Source organism: Arachis hypogaea, chromosome 6 (assembly GCF_003086295.3).
Source record: "Arachis hypogaea cultivar Tifrunner chromosome 6, arahy.Tifrunner.gnm2.J5K5, whole genome shotgun sequence".
NCBI classification, from domain to species: Eukaryota; Viridiplantae; Streptophyta; class Magnoliopsida; order Fabales; family Fabaceae; genus Arachis; species Arachis hypogaea.
In genome coordinates, this window is record NC_092041.1 from 98,342,095 (window position 1) to 98,360,228 (window position 18,134).

Here is an 18,134-nt window from a genome sequence, read left to right on the forward strand (position 1 = left end):
TTAACTTCAATGGCACTAAATCCGAATCTAAAATTCCCTTCAACTGCAACAACAAGTCAATCTGGACAAGCCACTACAACCAAATTGCACCGAGACCAACCCCTATAGTCCCCCAAGTCCCTGCATCCAACTAACCTAGTCCTGGGCTCTATCTAAACCAACATAGCCCTACCTACATCCATGGTGTTTGCACCCTCGGACACCACTCCCGGAGCCGGGCTTCCAACTCCAAGAATCGCAGTCTATCTCAAGAAATAAAAACAATATAATAATTAAATTGACAGAATCACCAGGGTGAGAAATATTTTTGCTTCGAAACACTAGGTACTCAATGTGAATATAACAGAACCACAATGCCTACAATTAATACAATTACACGGCATAAAAAAAATTTGAGGAAGCCATGCTTTAGTGCTCCCATACACATTTGTAACTAGTCTAAAACCTTTCCCATGAATTACGCAATTACAGTGAATATATTATCAATGCTAAAAAATAAAACACAACTATGAAGACATGAATGACTTGATACCAAACAAATAGTAGCACAAAATTTAAAATCTTATACATTTAACAACCAAAACGAAATAAAAATGAAGAAACTAACTCACCTGTTCTGGCAGATCGAGTGTGTAGGCAGCAAGGCGAGGCAAGGTGCGGCAAGATAAGGCGAGGCGCGCCGAGTGGCGGACAGCGCTTCGAAGGATCAATCAGTGCAGATCCTCAGAGACCGACGGACCGACGGAAGCTATGAATGAAGACGACGAATCGACAGCTATGGATGAAGATGATGGACCGACAGAGGAGAACGCACCGCACACGATTTTCAGGGAGCAAATTGGGGGCTGGCTAGGGTTTTTTTTCCTTTGGGACAAAATGCCAAGGGATTTTTGGGTATTTTGAAAAAATAGAGATATCTCCGGTTAGTTACCTAATCCAAACAGAAGAATATTCATTTTTTAAACAGAATATTCTATTATCTTAGACGGTATTCTCATGACAAGGACTTAATTGAAAAAAAATTAACGTATAGGGACCCAATTAAAAAGAAAAAAAGTATAGGGACCTAATTAAAAATTCAGTAAAACTATAGGGACCTGCAGAGTAATTAAACTAAAAAAAACAAGAGAAGGAGATTTTGGAAACCACGTCGTCCAATTGCAGATGTGACAAAAACGGACACGTAGTGCATATAATGGGATAGCAAAGCAGTCCATTTTGTTACATGTGCTGACGAAAGAATGTAATAAGTCCAATGTCTGCAAACTTGGGGAATGTAATTGTTAAATCTTTAGGTACCTAATTGTTATTTTATTCAAAAAAAAAAGCTGACTTCAAAGTTTAGCCTTCTATATTTATCAAATCAAAATTCTTAATAAAATTTCACACTGAAAAGCTATGAAATCTAGAAACTTAAGCTAGAAAGCTGAAGTAAAAGCTATGGAGAGCAAAAAATACAAGAAATTCAAATGTTACAAATGAAATATTGGAAAAGATTAAAAAGAAAAAAATATATTAAACCCTAAGAGAGAAAATCATAGAGAGAAATTAAAGCTTTTTTTCCTCTAAAACTAAGAACAAATTTCTAAAACTGAACTAAGTAATAAGAGTATGTTTTCCTTTTGTCTTAAGTTATTATTAATGTTATCAAACTAGTTATCCACTTATCCGATTTTCTAACCAGATTGAACCACCAATTAGACCGTACCTGTATCAAAACTACTTTAACTTGATAAAATTTGAGTTTTTTTCTTAAAAATCTTATTAATATGAGAAGTGTTTAGAGCATGCATACATGTGTATATGTGCTCGCTAATACCTCAAGACTCTTAATTGAAAAATTTGACACCAAAATCTAAAATGTTATAAAAATGACCTGAGAATAAGCAATCTTAGAAGGGATAACCTCATGTCAGAAGTCAATAAGTCTCCATCTATAATTTGAAGACAAGGATACAACAATAATAATACGTTAATAGGAAGTTATTGGAGCTAGTTTTGTGGTATTAGTTACAAATGTTTCAAAATTTGAAATTGCTCACTTCCTCTCTCCACAAAACCTTTACATAGACGTTCTAAACCTTCATCTTACACTCTTTACCTTCTTGAACATTAAGCCTTGCAAATCTCTCAACTTTCTATCTTTGAAATTTAGTTTGAGAAGACTTGAAAAAATAATATCTAAAATTCTTAGATTACTCCAATTGGTTTGAGTCATTGTTAGATTTGAAAAGGTGCCGACAATATCTAAAATTTTTAAATTCAAGTGTTAGATCTAAATCAAGCTTATTCTAACAAGACTTGAGACAATAATAGTTAGTGACTCTTATATAAAAAATAATTTTGGGTCATTGTAATTTTGGAGGTTTAAAGAAATAATATCTGTACACTTATTCAAACGGAAAAACTTTCAACATGATTGAGGACTAGACATAGACATTTGAGGCCGGACTAGTATACATGACCTGTGAATTTTTTTCTTTCATTATCTATATTTATTTCTTCATTTATAGATGCATATCTCAAAAGTGGCTTTTAAACTCATTCTGAAGTGTTTACACACCTTAGAAGCTTTCTTTTGAACTATTTGCTAAGGTTTATTACTAACTTATATCTTTTATTGCTCACAAGTTAAATAACTAATAAGCTAAGATTTTCTAAAGTAGTTTAGTTTAAAAAAGAAATCATCAAATGAGTAACTTTTCTAAAGTAGTTAAATAACTGATAAGCTAAGATTTTCTAAAGTAGTTTCATTGCTCAAAAGTGGCTTTTAAACTCTTCTAAATATGCATTTTTTGTATTTATACCACGGTTTTGTAGCTTTTTTGATAAAGCAAGCTAACTCATCCTTCTCTTGTTGGTCATCATTGATGAAAATGTCTTTAGGATTTAGCTCCTTATTGACCTCAAGCTCATACACATAAGTCCTTAAAGAAATAAAAAGTTCATCCAGACTTAGAGATTTCAGATTAATTGCTTGCTTTATGGCTGCTGCCATAGGCAACCATTTCTTGCATAGGCTTTCTGAATATCTCCTGGACTAGCTAGACATTTGTTCAAGTGTAATCTAGATTTTTTAATGAGTTACTAATACTCATAAATCTAGTCGATATCAAATCAATGCTTTCATCTTCCTTTATTTTGAAGTCTTCTATGTACTCACAAAGATATAGTTTCTTTCACTTTTTGAATTCTTTCATGTATCATTTTAATTCTATCTCAAATCTCTTTGACAATATCACAGGAGATGATTTTGTGATACTTAAATTTACTAAGAGCATAAATCAAATGATATTTTGATTTGAAATTCAGTTGGACTTTTGCCTTGTGATTGTCAGTCTAACTTTTCTTGAGAAAATGTTTTGATAGTTTTTCCAACCTCACCAATGGTTGTGTAGGTTAAAATGTAACTTTTCCTTTCAACTATGTCCTACATGTTAAAATTTGTGGACTTAATGAAGAGTTTTGCTTTGTCTCTCCAGTAAGAATAGTTGTTGTCACCATCAAATATGTTAGAATATAAGTAGGATTAATTAGCATCAATTAAATCAGTTGGTATAAATTAAATCAGTTAGTATCAATTAAAATTATTTAGTATATATGTGTATTTATTATAGCATGGTATAATAAGTATGGTTTTTTTTCCATGAAATTTAGTTTATAGCCCTCTATTTTTCTTCTTCTGACAGTATCCTTTGTTCTTATTTACGATCCTTTCCCGATGTTTTACTTTGTCATCAACCATACCATCGTCTTCTTCTCGTCGTTATGAGTTTAAATAGTCCAGATTTGTCGCCGAAAACTGCTGGATGTACTGCCACGCGCCACTTCAATGTCACTGTCCACTTCCTTGCTTTCCTCCTTTCAGATGCTTCCAACATTGTTGGATCAACGGCCTATAATAGTCACACGTGTCAAGGAATGATGCCTCACACCAACTCACAGTCAACCCGCGTCTCTCCCAGGTCCGACCTGTTCTCTTGACCCGCGTGAAAAGTCAGCATTGACGTGTCTTCTCTCTCCACTTAGACGTTGTCACGTGTTATCTATCTACTGATGGGACTCACCCTAAAGATTTTTGGTGAGCTCTTTCTGATTTTGCCATCCGTTTTCTCGATATTTTCTATGATATTATAGTTTCTTCATCTTTTTTGTTTTTATATATGCTATTATAGAAAAATCTGATGTTTTTCAGCCTATTTATGTTATCCTTAATGGCTCCAACTATGCTCATTGGGTTGAAGTTATGAGAGAATTTCTTAAAGGACGCAAATTATAGTACTGTATGACTGGTGATGCTGTTTGTCCTGTTAAGCTAACTGTGACTAAAAAATCAAAAGATGGAAGCTCTAAATGCAAGGAGGATGTTGAGAAATACTTTAAAGTTAAATTAGAAGACTGGGATAGAATTACCAGATTATCACTTGGTTTTGCAACATTTCTACTCTAGGCATTCATCTATAGCTTGACAAAATGTTACACCATTTCTAACCTCTCTCATCAATACCAACTGCTAAAAGAGCTTCACAGTCTTAAATAAGAACTTGGACAAGCAGTTTTTATTTTCTTTTTCAGATGAAAATTATTTGGAATCAATTGACCTCTTGTGAGCCTTTTATTAAAGATACAACTGATGCTAACGCATATGAGAATTATCGCAACCGAACATGTCTCGTATAGTTCTTTATGGCACTTACTGATGACTATGATCCGGTTAGAGCTTCTATTCTTCATTAGAACCCCATATCTAGTTTCGAAGATGCCCTTCCTCGTCCTAAGTTTGAAAAAACATGGTTAGGTTTGACTCGCTCTAAGAGTGAAACTGTCTTTGCATCCAAAGACAGAAAGGGTAAATTTTGTCCAAACTATAACTATTCTGGGTATCTCTTCTGAGACTGTCCATCTATTGAATGTCAAAAATACAAGCAAAAAGGTTACATTGGTTCCAATTGTCCAAAATTGTTCTGCCATTATTATAAGCTCTTGGGACACTTGATTACTACATGTCTCGCCCACAACATTCAGATTAGTACAAGTATTATTCTCGTCCCAATTATTCCAAGAATGCACCTGCTTCTATTGTTGTTGCTGCTAATGAATCTACTAACTCTGCTTTTCTCAGTCCACCTTCTCTCTCTCTATCTGACATTGAGTCTCATCTTAAACAACTTCTCTCCTTTTTTGATAATATCCCTACTACTCTTTCTACTTCTCCAGGTAATTATAAATGATATTTTGACTCTAGTTGCTTTAATCACATGTCTCCTTTTCGTCATCTTTTTTGTCCTTGTCTACCACTACAACTAGGCATGGCAATTTTTCTTGATGGGGCGGGTATCTGTGGGGATTTACCCGCCAAAGGACAAATTTGGGGACTTGTTTTCACCCGCCTGAAATAAACGGGGCAGAGGCGGGGTGCGAAGTCCCTGCCCCGTGGGACCCATATAATACCCACATTCTAAAAATGTCAAAAATATCCCTAGTATATTTATATATATTAGTTCTGATGGAAAGTGAGAACCCCAACTCCCTAACCCTTCTTCTCTCCTGTCACTCTCCTTTTCTCAGATTCTCTACCTCTCCTTCTCTCCGTCACCCTCCTCCACAAACCACTCTCATTGCCCGTGGAACCCATATGATATTCTGATAGTAAAGGTGTTACATTATGATATCAAAGCAATCCTTCCTGTAGAGCTTAAGGAGTGGACTGACTATGCTTCATTGCATACTTTAAAAACCTGTCATGCATTAGATCTTCTCAAGGAGGTAGGAATTAGAGCTTTATACGTATGACCGTCTTTTGATTAATGCTATTGGCTTACCTTTGCTTAATTCATGGTATTAAGTTTGGCTAACTTAATTTTTTTGAATTGCGTATATGTGGATGCTAATAGATTGTTGAAGACAACTTAGAAATATTAGGGAGCTAGTGATGATAGGTTGAGGACATTAGAAATCAAAGGAAATTAGAATTAGAAAACTATACTTTCGTGAATGCTAAGTTACCTGGATGCAATAAGGGATTGTTTAATAAATTGCTATTGTGTTGGTTGATTGTATGATTGAATTGCTTGATTTTGTGTGAGTTTTAATTCTCAGAAGAGCTAGTTTGCTTAATGCACATATGGATTTTGAGAATTTATGAGGGGTTGATTATTATGATAATATATGCTTTTAAGGTTCTGTGTTACTGGAACTTAGTCCTAAATTACGTCCCTAATCTATTACAAGATAAGCGGTATTTTGTCGTATTGCTAGGTAATATTAAAACACGGCCACAAAGAGAGATAATACTTTTTCTTGATAATTTTGGTTTGGATAAAGTCAAGTTGGATAAGAACCTTTATGATTCTTGATGATGTTGATATAAGATTTAAAAGAAATGGATAATGACAGTTAGTTAATTGACGATTATATAGCACTTTGATTTTTCTTAACTAATAAATTGATCAGTGGTTATTAAGGTCAAGTTCAAAGAGGATAATTATAAGAGTGAGATTTTAATTCTTATTGATAAAAAATGTTGGTCAATTTGGAGATTTAGAGAGTAAAATTCATAAGCCTATAACATTACAAGAAGTTGTAGAGTATCGGATTTTGGAGAAAAGTCTTATTAATCCCGTAATTCGGACACTGATATCAACCTATTGAGTCAATTTAGACATTGAGAAATTGCTAAGTATTGAGTGACTCAAGGAATAGAGGATCATGGCTTTCAATAAGTTAGCTAAGATATTGGAGTAATGTGAGGTGATAATGTTTCATTGGAATTCCGTATTGGGTGTCAAATTTATAGAATCAATTTTTTTTGCTAAGTTTCATGATTAGAGTGGAGTTAGAGATTATGAATTTGAGAGGCATAATTAGAGTTGCATGGATTGTTGATGAACTTAATTGAATTGAAAGTTATTATGCTTAAGATTTGTAAAATTATAATTTATAACTCAAAGTGAGATTTGTCCTTTCTTGAGACTTATGAGATAGTTAGGAGAAAATGAAGAAAACATGGAGATAAATCACGTTAAGTATGTTGGATATTTGAAGAAGAAGTTCGATGAAGGAGATAGATCACGTTAAAGATGTTGGATATTTGAAGAGGAGGTTGGATGCAGTTTTAGTTTGAGGTAAAGATATAACTTCGATGTTAGGTATTTGAATGGATTTTTGGTGTTGCAAACTTTGAAGTCCTCAATAAGCTAGCTGGAAGTCAAAGTTGATGATGAGATAAGAATCAAGATTTAAATTATGCAAACTATTATTGATGGACGTAATGAAATTAGATTTATGTTTGAGGTTTGAAAGGTTGAGGATCTAAAGTTGAAGAAATAGTCATTTATCAGAAACTCATCAAAAGGTTGTGAGAGAAAAAGAGGTTTTGGAGTTGGAATATATTTAGAAGGTTTATGGACTGAGAAGAGAATTTGAAAATATTTGAAGTTAAGGAGCTTTTGATATAAGATGAGGTGTTAATTATGACGCTGATTGATCGAATGAACTTGAAATGAAGTGATGAACGAGTAAAAAAGTGGCAAATATTTGATTTGTCAAGAAAACAAGAGCGTGTGAATGCTACCCACATCATTTGCAACCCATTATATCTTTTTTTCTGTTTTATAACAAGTTAAAACTATGTAACTTTTACATTTGATTAATTTTCGAGGACGAAAATTTTTATAAGATAAATAGAGTGTAAGACCTTGAATTTTGAAAGTTTTATTATGAATCATTTTCAATTTATTTTATTTGTTCAAGATTTTATTTTTAGAAATTTTTTATTAAAGATAATTAAATCTAATTTTTGGTAATTTGAGTTTAAATTAATTAGTACTCAGAGAATTTTATAGTAATTGAGTAATTTTCATAGTTAAAATTTAAAGTTTTAGTAACTAAAAAAGAACAAAAATTTTATATGATTTAATTTAAATAATTGATATTTGGAATTTAATACTTTAAGTTTATGAACAAAAAAAATTAAGTAGAGTATTTTTAATTTTAAATTAGAGTACTTATTTTAAATTAATTAGTAACTTGACAAATAATTTTATTGTGCTCCTAAAGATAATTTCTATTTTATAGATTTAATCCTAATTACTATTTTATCTTTTAATTTTACTAAAATTTTCAAACTATTCTTATTCCTCTTTTTTCAAACCAAACTCTAACCCTAAAATTCAAAAACACACACACACGCACCTTGAAGGAAGGAAGAAAGAAAGAAACAGAGAGAGAGAGAAAGGGGAAAAACGAAAAGGAAAAAAAGAAAGAAGAGAGGGAAAAGAGGAAAGGGACGGCGCCAGCGCGGCTTAGAGCCACCATCGCCATCGCTGTCGAATGGTGGAGAGAGAGAGAGAGAGAGAGAGGCGTTGAGAGAGAAGACACGATCAAGGAGAAGGAAACACTGTCTTGCACTACCGACGTGTCTATCACCACCGTCGAAGCTTCATCACCGTCGTCGACACTGCATGCGAGAGAGACGAGAAACGCGACAGAGGAAGAGTCCTTCCTCCGCCGCTATTGCTATCACTAGAGGTTGCGATCGCCGTTGCTGGTGGTAGTGAACCAAGCCGTCGTCCTTGCTGCTACCACTAGTAAGAGCGTTCTTGCCTCTAATTCCCATTTTTTGAATTGTTGGAAATGCCGCTACCACCGCATGGTTGCTACGACTGCCGCTAAGACTTTCTATCATCGTTGGAGCTTCTGCCGCTCCATTTCCTTGCACCTCCCTAATTACAGTAAGTATTCTTGTACTGGAACCCTCATCGCTAGTGTTCTGTTATATGTTTGTTGAGGATTTTGCGATGTTAATGTCTCAGGGTTAAGCCACTACAACTATGGACTGGGATTGTTGCTTCTGCTACCACATTATTATGGTAGAGTTACTGTGAATATTGCGGCTACTGCTGTCACTGTTGTTGCCGTGCTGTTGAGTTACTTTGAGGTTCGGGTTTCTTCTTAAACTTATTTTATTTCAAGAAATTATTATAAATTGATATCAATGTCAAAAATATATTTTTAGTGATTGTGTGAGTCTTATGAATTAAATTAGACTGTTTTGGAGAAATAGAATTTGTTAAACGAGGATGAATATTAAAGTAATAAAATAGATTAGAAACAATAGTTGAAGCCTCTTGGTGGATGGATTAGGATTTGTGAATATCTTGCATCTTAATTGAGAATATGAGTTGTAATTATTTAATTGCTTGGACCGTTGGATGCGCTTTATAATTGATTTTCAGTGAAAATAAATATTATGTTACAAATTGATGAATTTAGTTTAATTACTAGAATTTAGTACTATAAAAACTTAAAATGCAAGTTGAATCCTAATTAATCATGTTGTGTTCGATTTGAAATTAAAGGATTAAATATGGTTAATTCATAAAAATTAGATGAGCTATTAGTGAGTTGTTTTGATTTCAATAAAAGGAATTGAGCGGTTGATTGTTATGTTGAGTTTATAGTTTTGTGTATGAGAATGAAGGATCTAAATTGATGTTGAAAAATTGTAGAATATATGGTATGAAGTTGGTTGAATATGAGGGATCCTTTAGTGGTAGTTATGTCTATATTTTAAGGGAGATTATGTCAAATTTTTTTTAAGATTTCAACTGAGAGTAATTAGCACAAACTTTAATAAGTTTTTAAACTTTCTATCTCTAAAAGTCATGATGATTATGTGCGGTTTATTAGCATGGATAATAATTATAATTAATGAATGATTTGTTATATATGTACATAGACTATGCTTGAGAAAAGAGTAGCCGAGAAATTGTGAATTTTTCTTGGGTCGGTTGAGGTATTATGACCCTTGAGGTTTAAGACTTCTGTTTTTTAGATTATTTTGAAAGAATGAGACTTTTGGTTAAATTTAGAAATGTACTAAAAATCTAAAGTGAAATTTGAGTCTTAGGATGAATCTAAGTATTATTTGGGCCAGTTTGAAAAAACTTAAAAGTGAATGATATGCTATATTATCTAATAATAGAGTATGACGTCTGATTGAATTTTGAAGGATATGTGAACCTAATTGCGAATTTAAGAATAATTGAATAAAGAATATGATTCCTAACATAGTGTGGACCTAATATATTATTATTGAAAGTAAAGGTCAAAGTATGATTTTAAAAAGAAAATGTCCAAATATATGATTAAAAAAAGTATGTTATTTGAATTGTGATATGAATATTTAACTAGCAAGAACATGAGTTTTGTCCCGCTTGCGTGAATAAATATGATTATTCTAATTGAGATTTGGTTAACGATTATTGATTACTTGCCTAGAAAGGATGGTGGTTTTGTCCCACTTGCTCAGTGCTACGGTGTGAATGTGGGAATGGTAGTTTTGTCCTACCTACATTCTATCGGATTGCAAGGTGAAAAGAAACTCTTCTTCATTTGATATGACATGGCCTCACAGGGGAAGGTGGTATGCATTCTTCCTCGATTTATTTTCTCTGGTGATACCTCCAGGAGAAGGTAGTAGGGCACACTCTCTCGATTATATTCCTATTGAGAATACGTAATAGAGAGATGATGTCCAAATTAGCTACCAGATATGTCGGGTCTAGTAACATAACCAACACGTGAGCTCACAGCTAGTAGTACTGGCATGCATCATACTATATTTGTTTGTATATTGCTTGAAATTGGTTATCTATTTGTTTGTACTTGTATAATTAAAATATGTGTGATTGTTTGCTTGATTGTTTACTTTTTTGTGATTGAAGTTGTTGGTTTGGAATCAAAATGAGTGATGGTAGTCTTTAAAAAAAGCAATTGACTGGATGGTAAATCTGAAAAGAAATATAAAGTGAGTACCCCATGATCAGAAGTATGAAAAGTAAACAACAAAAAATAAAATTGGTTAATTATGAGAAAATGATAGTTTAAAAAAGAAAAGGGTATTGAGGAATGAGTTATGAGAAAGAAGCAGTTGAATTATAAAAGTTGAGAAGACAAAAGAAATTCGTAAGAGAAAAATTTATAAGACAAGTATTGATCAACTGTCATAAGACAAAGTATGTTATATATTCTTTTATGACAATTTTAAAATGACCCCTATACCGAGGCTGTGTAGTTTAGTTCTCACCCCTCTATATCCCAATATCTTTTAGAAAACGCACAAGAAAGCCTTTACAAAGATTATTAAGCATTGAACGTGAATCACTTTATTTTCTTAGAGTGAATTTAAATTTAGTTATTTTTCTTCACTGTTATTTTAGAATTCATTCTTTTATGAGGAATAGAAAATAGTATCATATGTATATAAATATATATATAAAAGTATAATTGATGTATTTTATTCATGACAATGGATGTAGCTATTTGAGTTGTAGTAATTATTGAGTACCTTGTGATAATTGGATTATGGGATGTATGTATATAAAAAAATGCCTTTAGCTTTAAGTTTTGATCTTAAAGGCTCCTATTAATATGTAAATAAGTAATACAATGGATATGTAATATCTTTACAATTAGCGATATCATGAATTAAGCATAATATTTTGATAGTAAGGGTGTTACAGCGGAGCCAAAATATGGGTGGCGGGGGCAAGAGAATTATCCCCGCCTGATAAATCACAATTTAATGGTTTATCTTGTATTAAAAAGAGTGGATTTTATCAACTTATTATAAATTTATTCACTGAAATAGCATGGTTTTGTGAATTCTTCCTAAATTGTGTTTAAGAGTAAAAATATGCTTTTTAGGCCTTTAATTTGCTTAATTTAATTCACTTTAATCCCATTCGATACCTTGATGTGTTTGTTTAAGTGATTTAAGTTTTAGAAAGCAAGGATGACTTGGAAGGATGAAGGAAAAGCATACAAAAGTGGAGAATTCATGAAAAGTGAGGGATGTATAAAGCTATCAACCCTGACCTTTTCATACTAAAGTGATCATAACTTGAGTTAACGAGCTCCAAATGAGGTGGTTCTAGTGGCATTAGAAATCTAACATCCGGAGTTTCAAACTGATATGCAATTATCTATAGTGGATGTGGGTGCACATGCTTGCATACGCAGCGCAATAGTCGCGTATGCGAGACACAAAAAACGTACTTCATTAAAGAAACACATGACCAGCGATTTCTAGCCCATTTTGGGCCCAATACAACTCATTTTTGAAAATATTTCAAGCCTAATTCAAGAATGATGAAGGAGGAAACAATTAGGATAGCTTAGGAACCATATTTTAGGTCATTTTCTAGAGGAAAAAACTCCGTCTTCTCTCTAGAATTTAAGGTCTTTAGTTTAAATTCCTCTTAGATTTAGGTTTTGATATTTATTTTGATTTAGTTTCCTTTACCTTTCCATATTCAATTATCTTAATTCTCTTAGTTTTTCTTGTTAATTTTTCATTTGTGCTACTTTTAGTTTCATGAACTCTTGGTGCTGAGGTTCCGCCTATCCAAGTTCCTCGTGAGGAAGTGGGGGGTGGTACCTGCAAGAGACTCCGATGCTTAAGTTAGTAAGGGCTTTAGACAGATTTTTTAGTAGATTAGAACGTAAGTATACCTGAGGGGTGTCAGTGTATTTATAGTAGAGAGTTGATATCCACCTTTGTTGGAGTAGTTCCATCTTTCATAATGGATAACTGTTCTCTTTATCTTGGAGAGTCCGTTAAGATCTATCTTTTAGGAAAATAGAGATAGTGGAAGAGATTTGGGAAGGCAGTTACTTATTCAAATAAGTACATGCTGGCCCTTTCGCTGCGTCCAACCTCTTAAAGAGGTCGGGTATTTGGCAGAGGCCATCCTTTGGGATGGGTCTTTTGTCTTTGTTGGGCCTGACTTTTATTTATTGGGCCATGATATGAACTGCGAGTATCTTAATTTGGTGAGTGAGTTAATTGATAATTCTTCTGTCTTAATATATATTTATCACACTTGTGTGTGTGTGTGAGAAAGAGATAAAAGATTTTCGAAATTCACTTAAAGTAGAAAATCAGGTTCTTACAATTTGCACCAAGCAAGGCGAGCTTAAGAAGAAATGTTTTTCCCCTTGAATGGAAATTCTGATCTCACATATTTAGTAACTGCTACTTATATGGAATAAAGAGCAAAGATGGAATGTTTTCCCTCTTAATTACCAACGAATACAAGCAATAAAGAGGCAAACTTCTAGTTGATGAAAAAGGAAGGTTTCAAACATGAAGACAAGATAGCTCTATGAGAGATGATTTGAGTCAAGGAAGAAGGCAACAATTCAAACATAATCTGATCTGAATTACATTGATACTCCTTGTGTTATTGAATGTGTTCTTTCTTTTCTATTGTCTTAGAACTAAGATTATTTTGAGAGATACAAAAGATAAAGAGAGTAACTCATACAAAAGCCAAATTTTGTTTGATTGAGTGTTTGAAGTTCAAATAGAGTATTGATTTTAGTACTTTAGGTTTTCCTTAACTATGTTTGGGTCAGTACCTAGCTAGGTGATTTATTATGATTTACAAGCGTGTAAGTTTCTTAAAATTGGTATTTGTAATCAATCTTGATTATAGTGGAAATTCTACCATTGTTGTTGGGGTGGAGTCTGGATGTAGGTCACATTGCACTTTGTGAAACTGGACGTAGGTCACATTTCACCTTGTGGCCGAACCAGAATATATTGAGGCATCGCTCTTTTTCTTCTTCGCAATTTCTGTTCTGCTACGGATGAGTCAAAAATAATAATTGTCTCCTAAAACCAGAATTTTGCACAACTTGTTTATTCAAATCTAAAAGTAGTTTCTTGATTCAACCCCTTTCTCAATTCACTTGAGAACCTTCAATTTCTAAGATATTCTTGTCATTGAAATGTTCCTTTTCATATCTTATATATGTCGGATATCTTTCTAATTTGCATTTATGACTTCAAAAAAAAAATTCTGTAACACTTAAAAAATATTTGAGTAAACATTAGATAAAGGATACAAAAATTTTAAAATTATATCTATTATTATTGATTATTAAAATTTAATTTGAGATATATAAAGCTAATACTTTTATATTATTAATAATAAGTATTTTTTTAAGATGACGGGAAATTACATCCGCACAAACTACCGGCAAGTATATCGGGTCGCATCAAGTAGTAAAACTCACAAGAGTGAGGTCGATTCCACAGGGATTGATGGATCAAGCAATTTTAGTTTGGTGATAAGTCTAGTGATGCGTGAGTATCTTTTCTATCTTTTCCTAGTGAATTTGCATCTAATTTGTTGAGTTTAATTAAGAATTAATTATGTTTTAGCCACTATGGATGCTATTTTGAGTTTTGTGCAATATTGTTTATTTTAGGTAGCATTTGGCTAGATTTGATGGAGTTTCTGCGGCACAAGAATCAAAGGAGATGGCTGCGAGGAGCGACGCGCACGCGTGCCTGACGCGTGCGCGTGAATTGGAGGTATCCGTGGCGACGCGTGCGCGTGACCGACGCGCACGCGTGAATTGAAGATTTGCTCAGCGACGCATCCACGTGACCGACGCGGACTGCGTGACTCGCAGAAAAGACCATCGACGCGTACGCGTGACATGTGCCACGTGCAGAAAAATGCAAAAAAATGCTAGGGGCGATTTCTGGACTGTTTTGACCTAGTTTTCAGCCTAGAAAACACATATTAGAAGCTGCAGAATGGACAAAACAAGTGTCCCCACCCATCAGCTGAAGACTTGTTAATTAATTTGAATTTAAATTCAAATCTTATTTTTAGGAAAAGATATTATTTTTAATTTTAGATAATTAGATTTTAAATTTATTAGGATTAGTTATAAATAGGAATTTAGATGCCATCAGATAGGAACACAGTATATTTTTGACAATCCTTATTTTCTCTTTGAACCATGAGCAATTAATCCTCTATTGTTAAGGTTAGGAGCTCTGTCTATTTGTATGGATTGATTTTATTGCTTTTTCTATTTTAATTTATGCATGGATAAATAATTTAAGAATTGTTTTCGCTCTTTATTTTATGAATTCAGGTGGAACGGAAGTATGACCCTCTTTCTAATTGAGTTCTTATATAACTTGGAAAAGCTCTATACTTGAACAACAGCTTGAAAACAAATTCTCCTAAATTTTAATTACCTGAATTTAACAGGATACATGACATATAATCCTTTTATTTCTTGGGTAATTAGAGTTTTTGTGGCATATAAACTAGAAATTGATTATCACCCTCTAATTGGAATTAATTGACCAAGGAATTGACAGTTAATGAATTTTAGAGGAGATTAGGAAAGTCTAAAGAATTAGGGTCTAGTCACATACAGTTTGCCATAAATTAAATCCTGCATAATTAAATTAGTTAGTAAGAAAAGTTAATCCGGAAAAATAGATAACTCTGAAACCTTAACTGTTTTCTCAATATTTTATTCCCAACTTATCTATCTGCCTGTCTTTAATATTCCAAATTTACTGTTAATGCTTTTGAACTTCCAAACACTATTTTCTGTTTGTCTAACTAATCCTATCAAACACTATTGTTTTTTAATCCATCAATCTTCGTGGGATCGACCCTTACTCACGTAAGGTATTACTTGGTACAACGCGGTGTTTTTACCGGTTATTTTGTGGGTTGTAAAATACCGCACTATCTAGTCAAGCTAATATTTGGAAGAGTTTGATGAAATTAAATGAGCAATTCACAATGAAAGTAGAGCAATAAAATGTAAGGTACTGGAAATATAAATGCTGGAAAGTAAAGGACTAAAGAATTAAATGCTGAAAAGTAAATGAGCAGAAGTTTAAAGTACAAGAAACTTAAATGAGCTGAATATACAAGAAATATAAATGACTTGAATCTTAAATTGCGAGAAAGTAAAGGCACAAATGTAAATGGCAACATAAATTAAATTGCATGAAACGTAAATAAGGACTTGGGTGCTTGGAATCAAGAAAGCAGTAAACAATTTCAATTAAAGTAAATTCAAGGCAATCTAAATTGAGGAAAATCAAAGAGAAAGATTCATTAGGGATTTGGAGATATCATAATCTATCATGAATTAAATGGGTCTCAACTTCCTTCTCAATCATATGAGTAGATCTATGGCGGATTGTAATTGATTCGATCTCAATTTCTTGGTAACCCAATCTCTCTAATCACAATCAATCTTGCCAATTCCTTGATCTAATTGTCATGAGAAGAGGTTAAGTGCATTCTCTTATTCATAAGCCAACCAAATTCTCAAGACCTCAATTTCTCTCGAATAGTATTGGTCAAGAGAATTGTGAAGGATAGAACTCCAATTCTAATGCTCATGATTCTCCTTCCGAGGCTCACACAAGTATTCAATAGATTTAAACCCCCTTCCGAAGTGAATGAATCTCAATAAGCACAGAAGATATATCCTATAGCTACACAAGCAGATTGGGAAGAAGAAGAAGTTCATTCATTCATTAGGATTACAATAGAGCTCCTCCCCTAATGAAATGGGGGTTTAGTTCATCATTACTTAATAAAACAAAAAAGAAAAGAAAGTACGTAAAAGAAAGAAAAGTACAAAAGAAAATCTTCTCAGGGTTTCCCAATTAGGGTCCCCTGCTTCCCAGCCTTTTTCTCTAACTCAAAATCTATCCTATTTATACACTTTCCCAATCAGTCTTCAAGTCTTTGGATGTGGGCTTTGACCTTTGTTGAAGCAAGTGAGGAATGGCTTTTAGTGACGTTGGCATGGGTGTTAGTCAACTAACATTCACAATCTTGCATGGGTGCCATTGGAAATGAGCTCAGCATGGCCATTAGTCACTAACGTTGGTGGGCACTAACAGTGGCCAACATTCCTTTTAAAACCATTGAGGAATGTTTGTGGCAACGTTTGTGCACTAACGTTACTACCAACGTTTGCCTGGTCACGTGTGCGCGTCGCTGACCAGTTTTCCATGCAATTTTTCTTTAAAACTATCGAAGATGTTGGTGGCAACGTTTGTGGCAGCGTTTGCACACCAACGCTTTCTTGGTCATGCGTACACATCGCCCGCGCGTACGTGTCAAAGCTGGATTTTTGCTATTTTGCGCGTGCGCGTCGCCTATGTGTGCGCAAAACTTGCTATTTTTCCACTTTCACGCGTACGCGTCACATCAAAATTTTCCAACTCCAAATTGAGATTTCATCGAAGACGTTGGTGGTAACGTTTGTTCACCAACGTTCCCACCAACGTTGGCACCCTTTCAGCTTGTAACGTTGCCAGCAATGTTGATGAACCAACTTTGGCCACCAACGTTGCACATCAAGCCTTGGAACGTTGCCACCAACGTTGGTGAGCCAACTTTGGCCACTAACGTTGCTTTGTTCTCCTCTAGCAACGTTTGAGGCAACGTTGGTGAGCCAACTATTTGGCCACCAACGTTACTCACTCCTTCTTAAACCAACGTTCGTGGCAACATTGGTGAGCCAACTTTGGCCACCAACGTTGTCTTCTCTGCTTCTTCTTTGCCCTTCTTCTACTTCTCCTTACCTATCATTAATCAAACAAATGCATCAAAGCCTTGTCATAATCACAAGATTTTGCATTATTCATAGCATCAAGTAATAAATCTTGCATAATCTCATGAAAATACACATAATTAACCATGTTTGATTGAATCAGGATGTGCATGTAATTCTCATCCAAATATTTACTTATTGCTTAAGAAAGTGCATAAAACCAAATAAAAACAATGAAAAAAAGTTTGTAAAACTAGCCTAAGATGCCTAGACATCAATTATATATGTTAAAAGAATCCTAATAAAAATAAAAATAAAAGCAAAATACGAATAGTAGCCTAGTAAAATAACATGATTTTCGTTTATTTATAACCAAGTGTTGATTTTTTTTATAAATAATATTAAAAATAGATAATTTTAAAACTTCAACTCAACTGTAATTCTATCTATTTAGATGATTATAAATTAGACAAAAATTAATCTATATATAAAAAAATCCAAAACTCCTTTTATAGCGAATGATTAGCCAATAATAATTATTTCCTTTCTAAAATATTTTTCTTTGCATTCCCTTGGTTTCACTTTTTTTTTTCTATATTGAGTCACTAGGATGAATTCTTTAAAAATGATCCAAATTTTATGTTATATATTATTGTGAGTTCTGTAATTTGATAGTGACGTTTTATATAAAATATCAGTCTTTACATAATTAAAAAATTACTCATAAT

General features: G+C 33.5%; 1 protein-coding gene across 2 annotated transcripts; it reads left to right on the plus strand.

Annotated features, from left to right (window-relative positions):
- The first annotated feature begins 8,159 nt into the window (after positions 1-8,159).
- On the plus strand, positions 8,160-14,897 carry LOC112697082 (uncharacterized). Of its 2 annotated transcripts, XM_072197363.1 has the most exons (4): positions 8,160-8,732; positions 8,814-8,938; positions 14,017-14,155; positions 14,281-14,887. In XM_072197363.1, the coding sequence occupies exons 1-4, from the start codon at positions 8,651-8,653 to the stop codon at positions 14,364-14,366; spliced, it is 432 nt and encodes a 143-aa protein (XP_072053464.1). In that variant the 5' UTR covers positions 8,160-8,650; the 3' UTR covers positions 14,367-14,887. The 2 variants fall into 2 exon arrangements, 1 of the variants encoding a protein (XP_072053464.1); XR_011862523.1 differs by lacking the exon at positions 14,017-14,155 and having other exon boundaries at positions 14,281-14,897.
- Positions 14,898-18,134: the final 3,237 nt, after the last annotated feature.

Excerpts from the sequence above, each read along its gene's own strand:
- LOC112697082 (XM_072197363.1), top strand. The coding sequence starts at position 8,651 with ATGGTTGCTACGACTGCCGCTAAGACTTTCTATCATCGTTGGAGCTTC. Across the intron at positions 8,939-14,016 it reads TGCTGTTGAGTTACTTTGAG|ATGACGGGAAATTACATCCG; the intron begins GTTCGGGTTTCT and ends TATTTTTTTAAG. Across the intron at positions 14,156-14,280 it reads GGTGATAAGTCTAGTGATGC|GTAGCATTTGGCTAGATTTG; the intron begins GTGAGTATCTTT and ends TGTTTATTTTAG.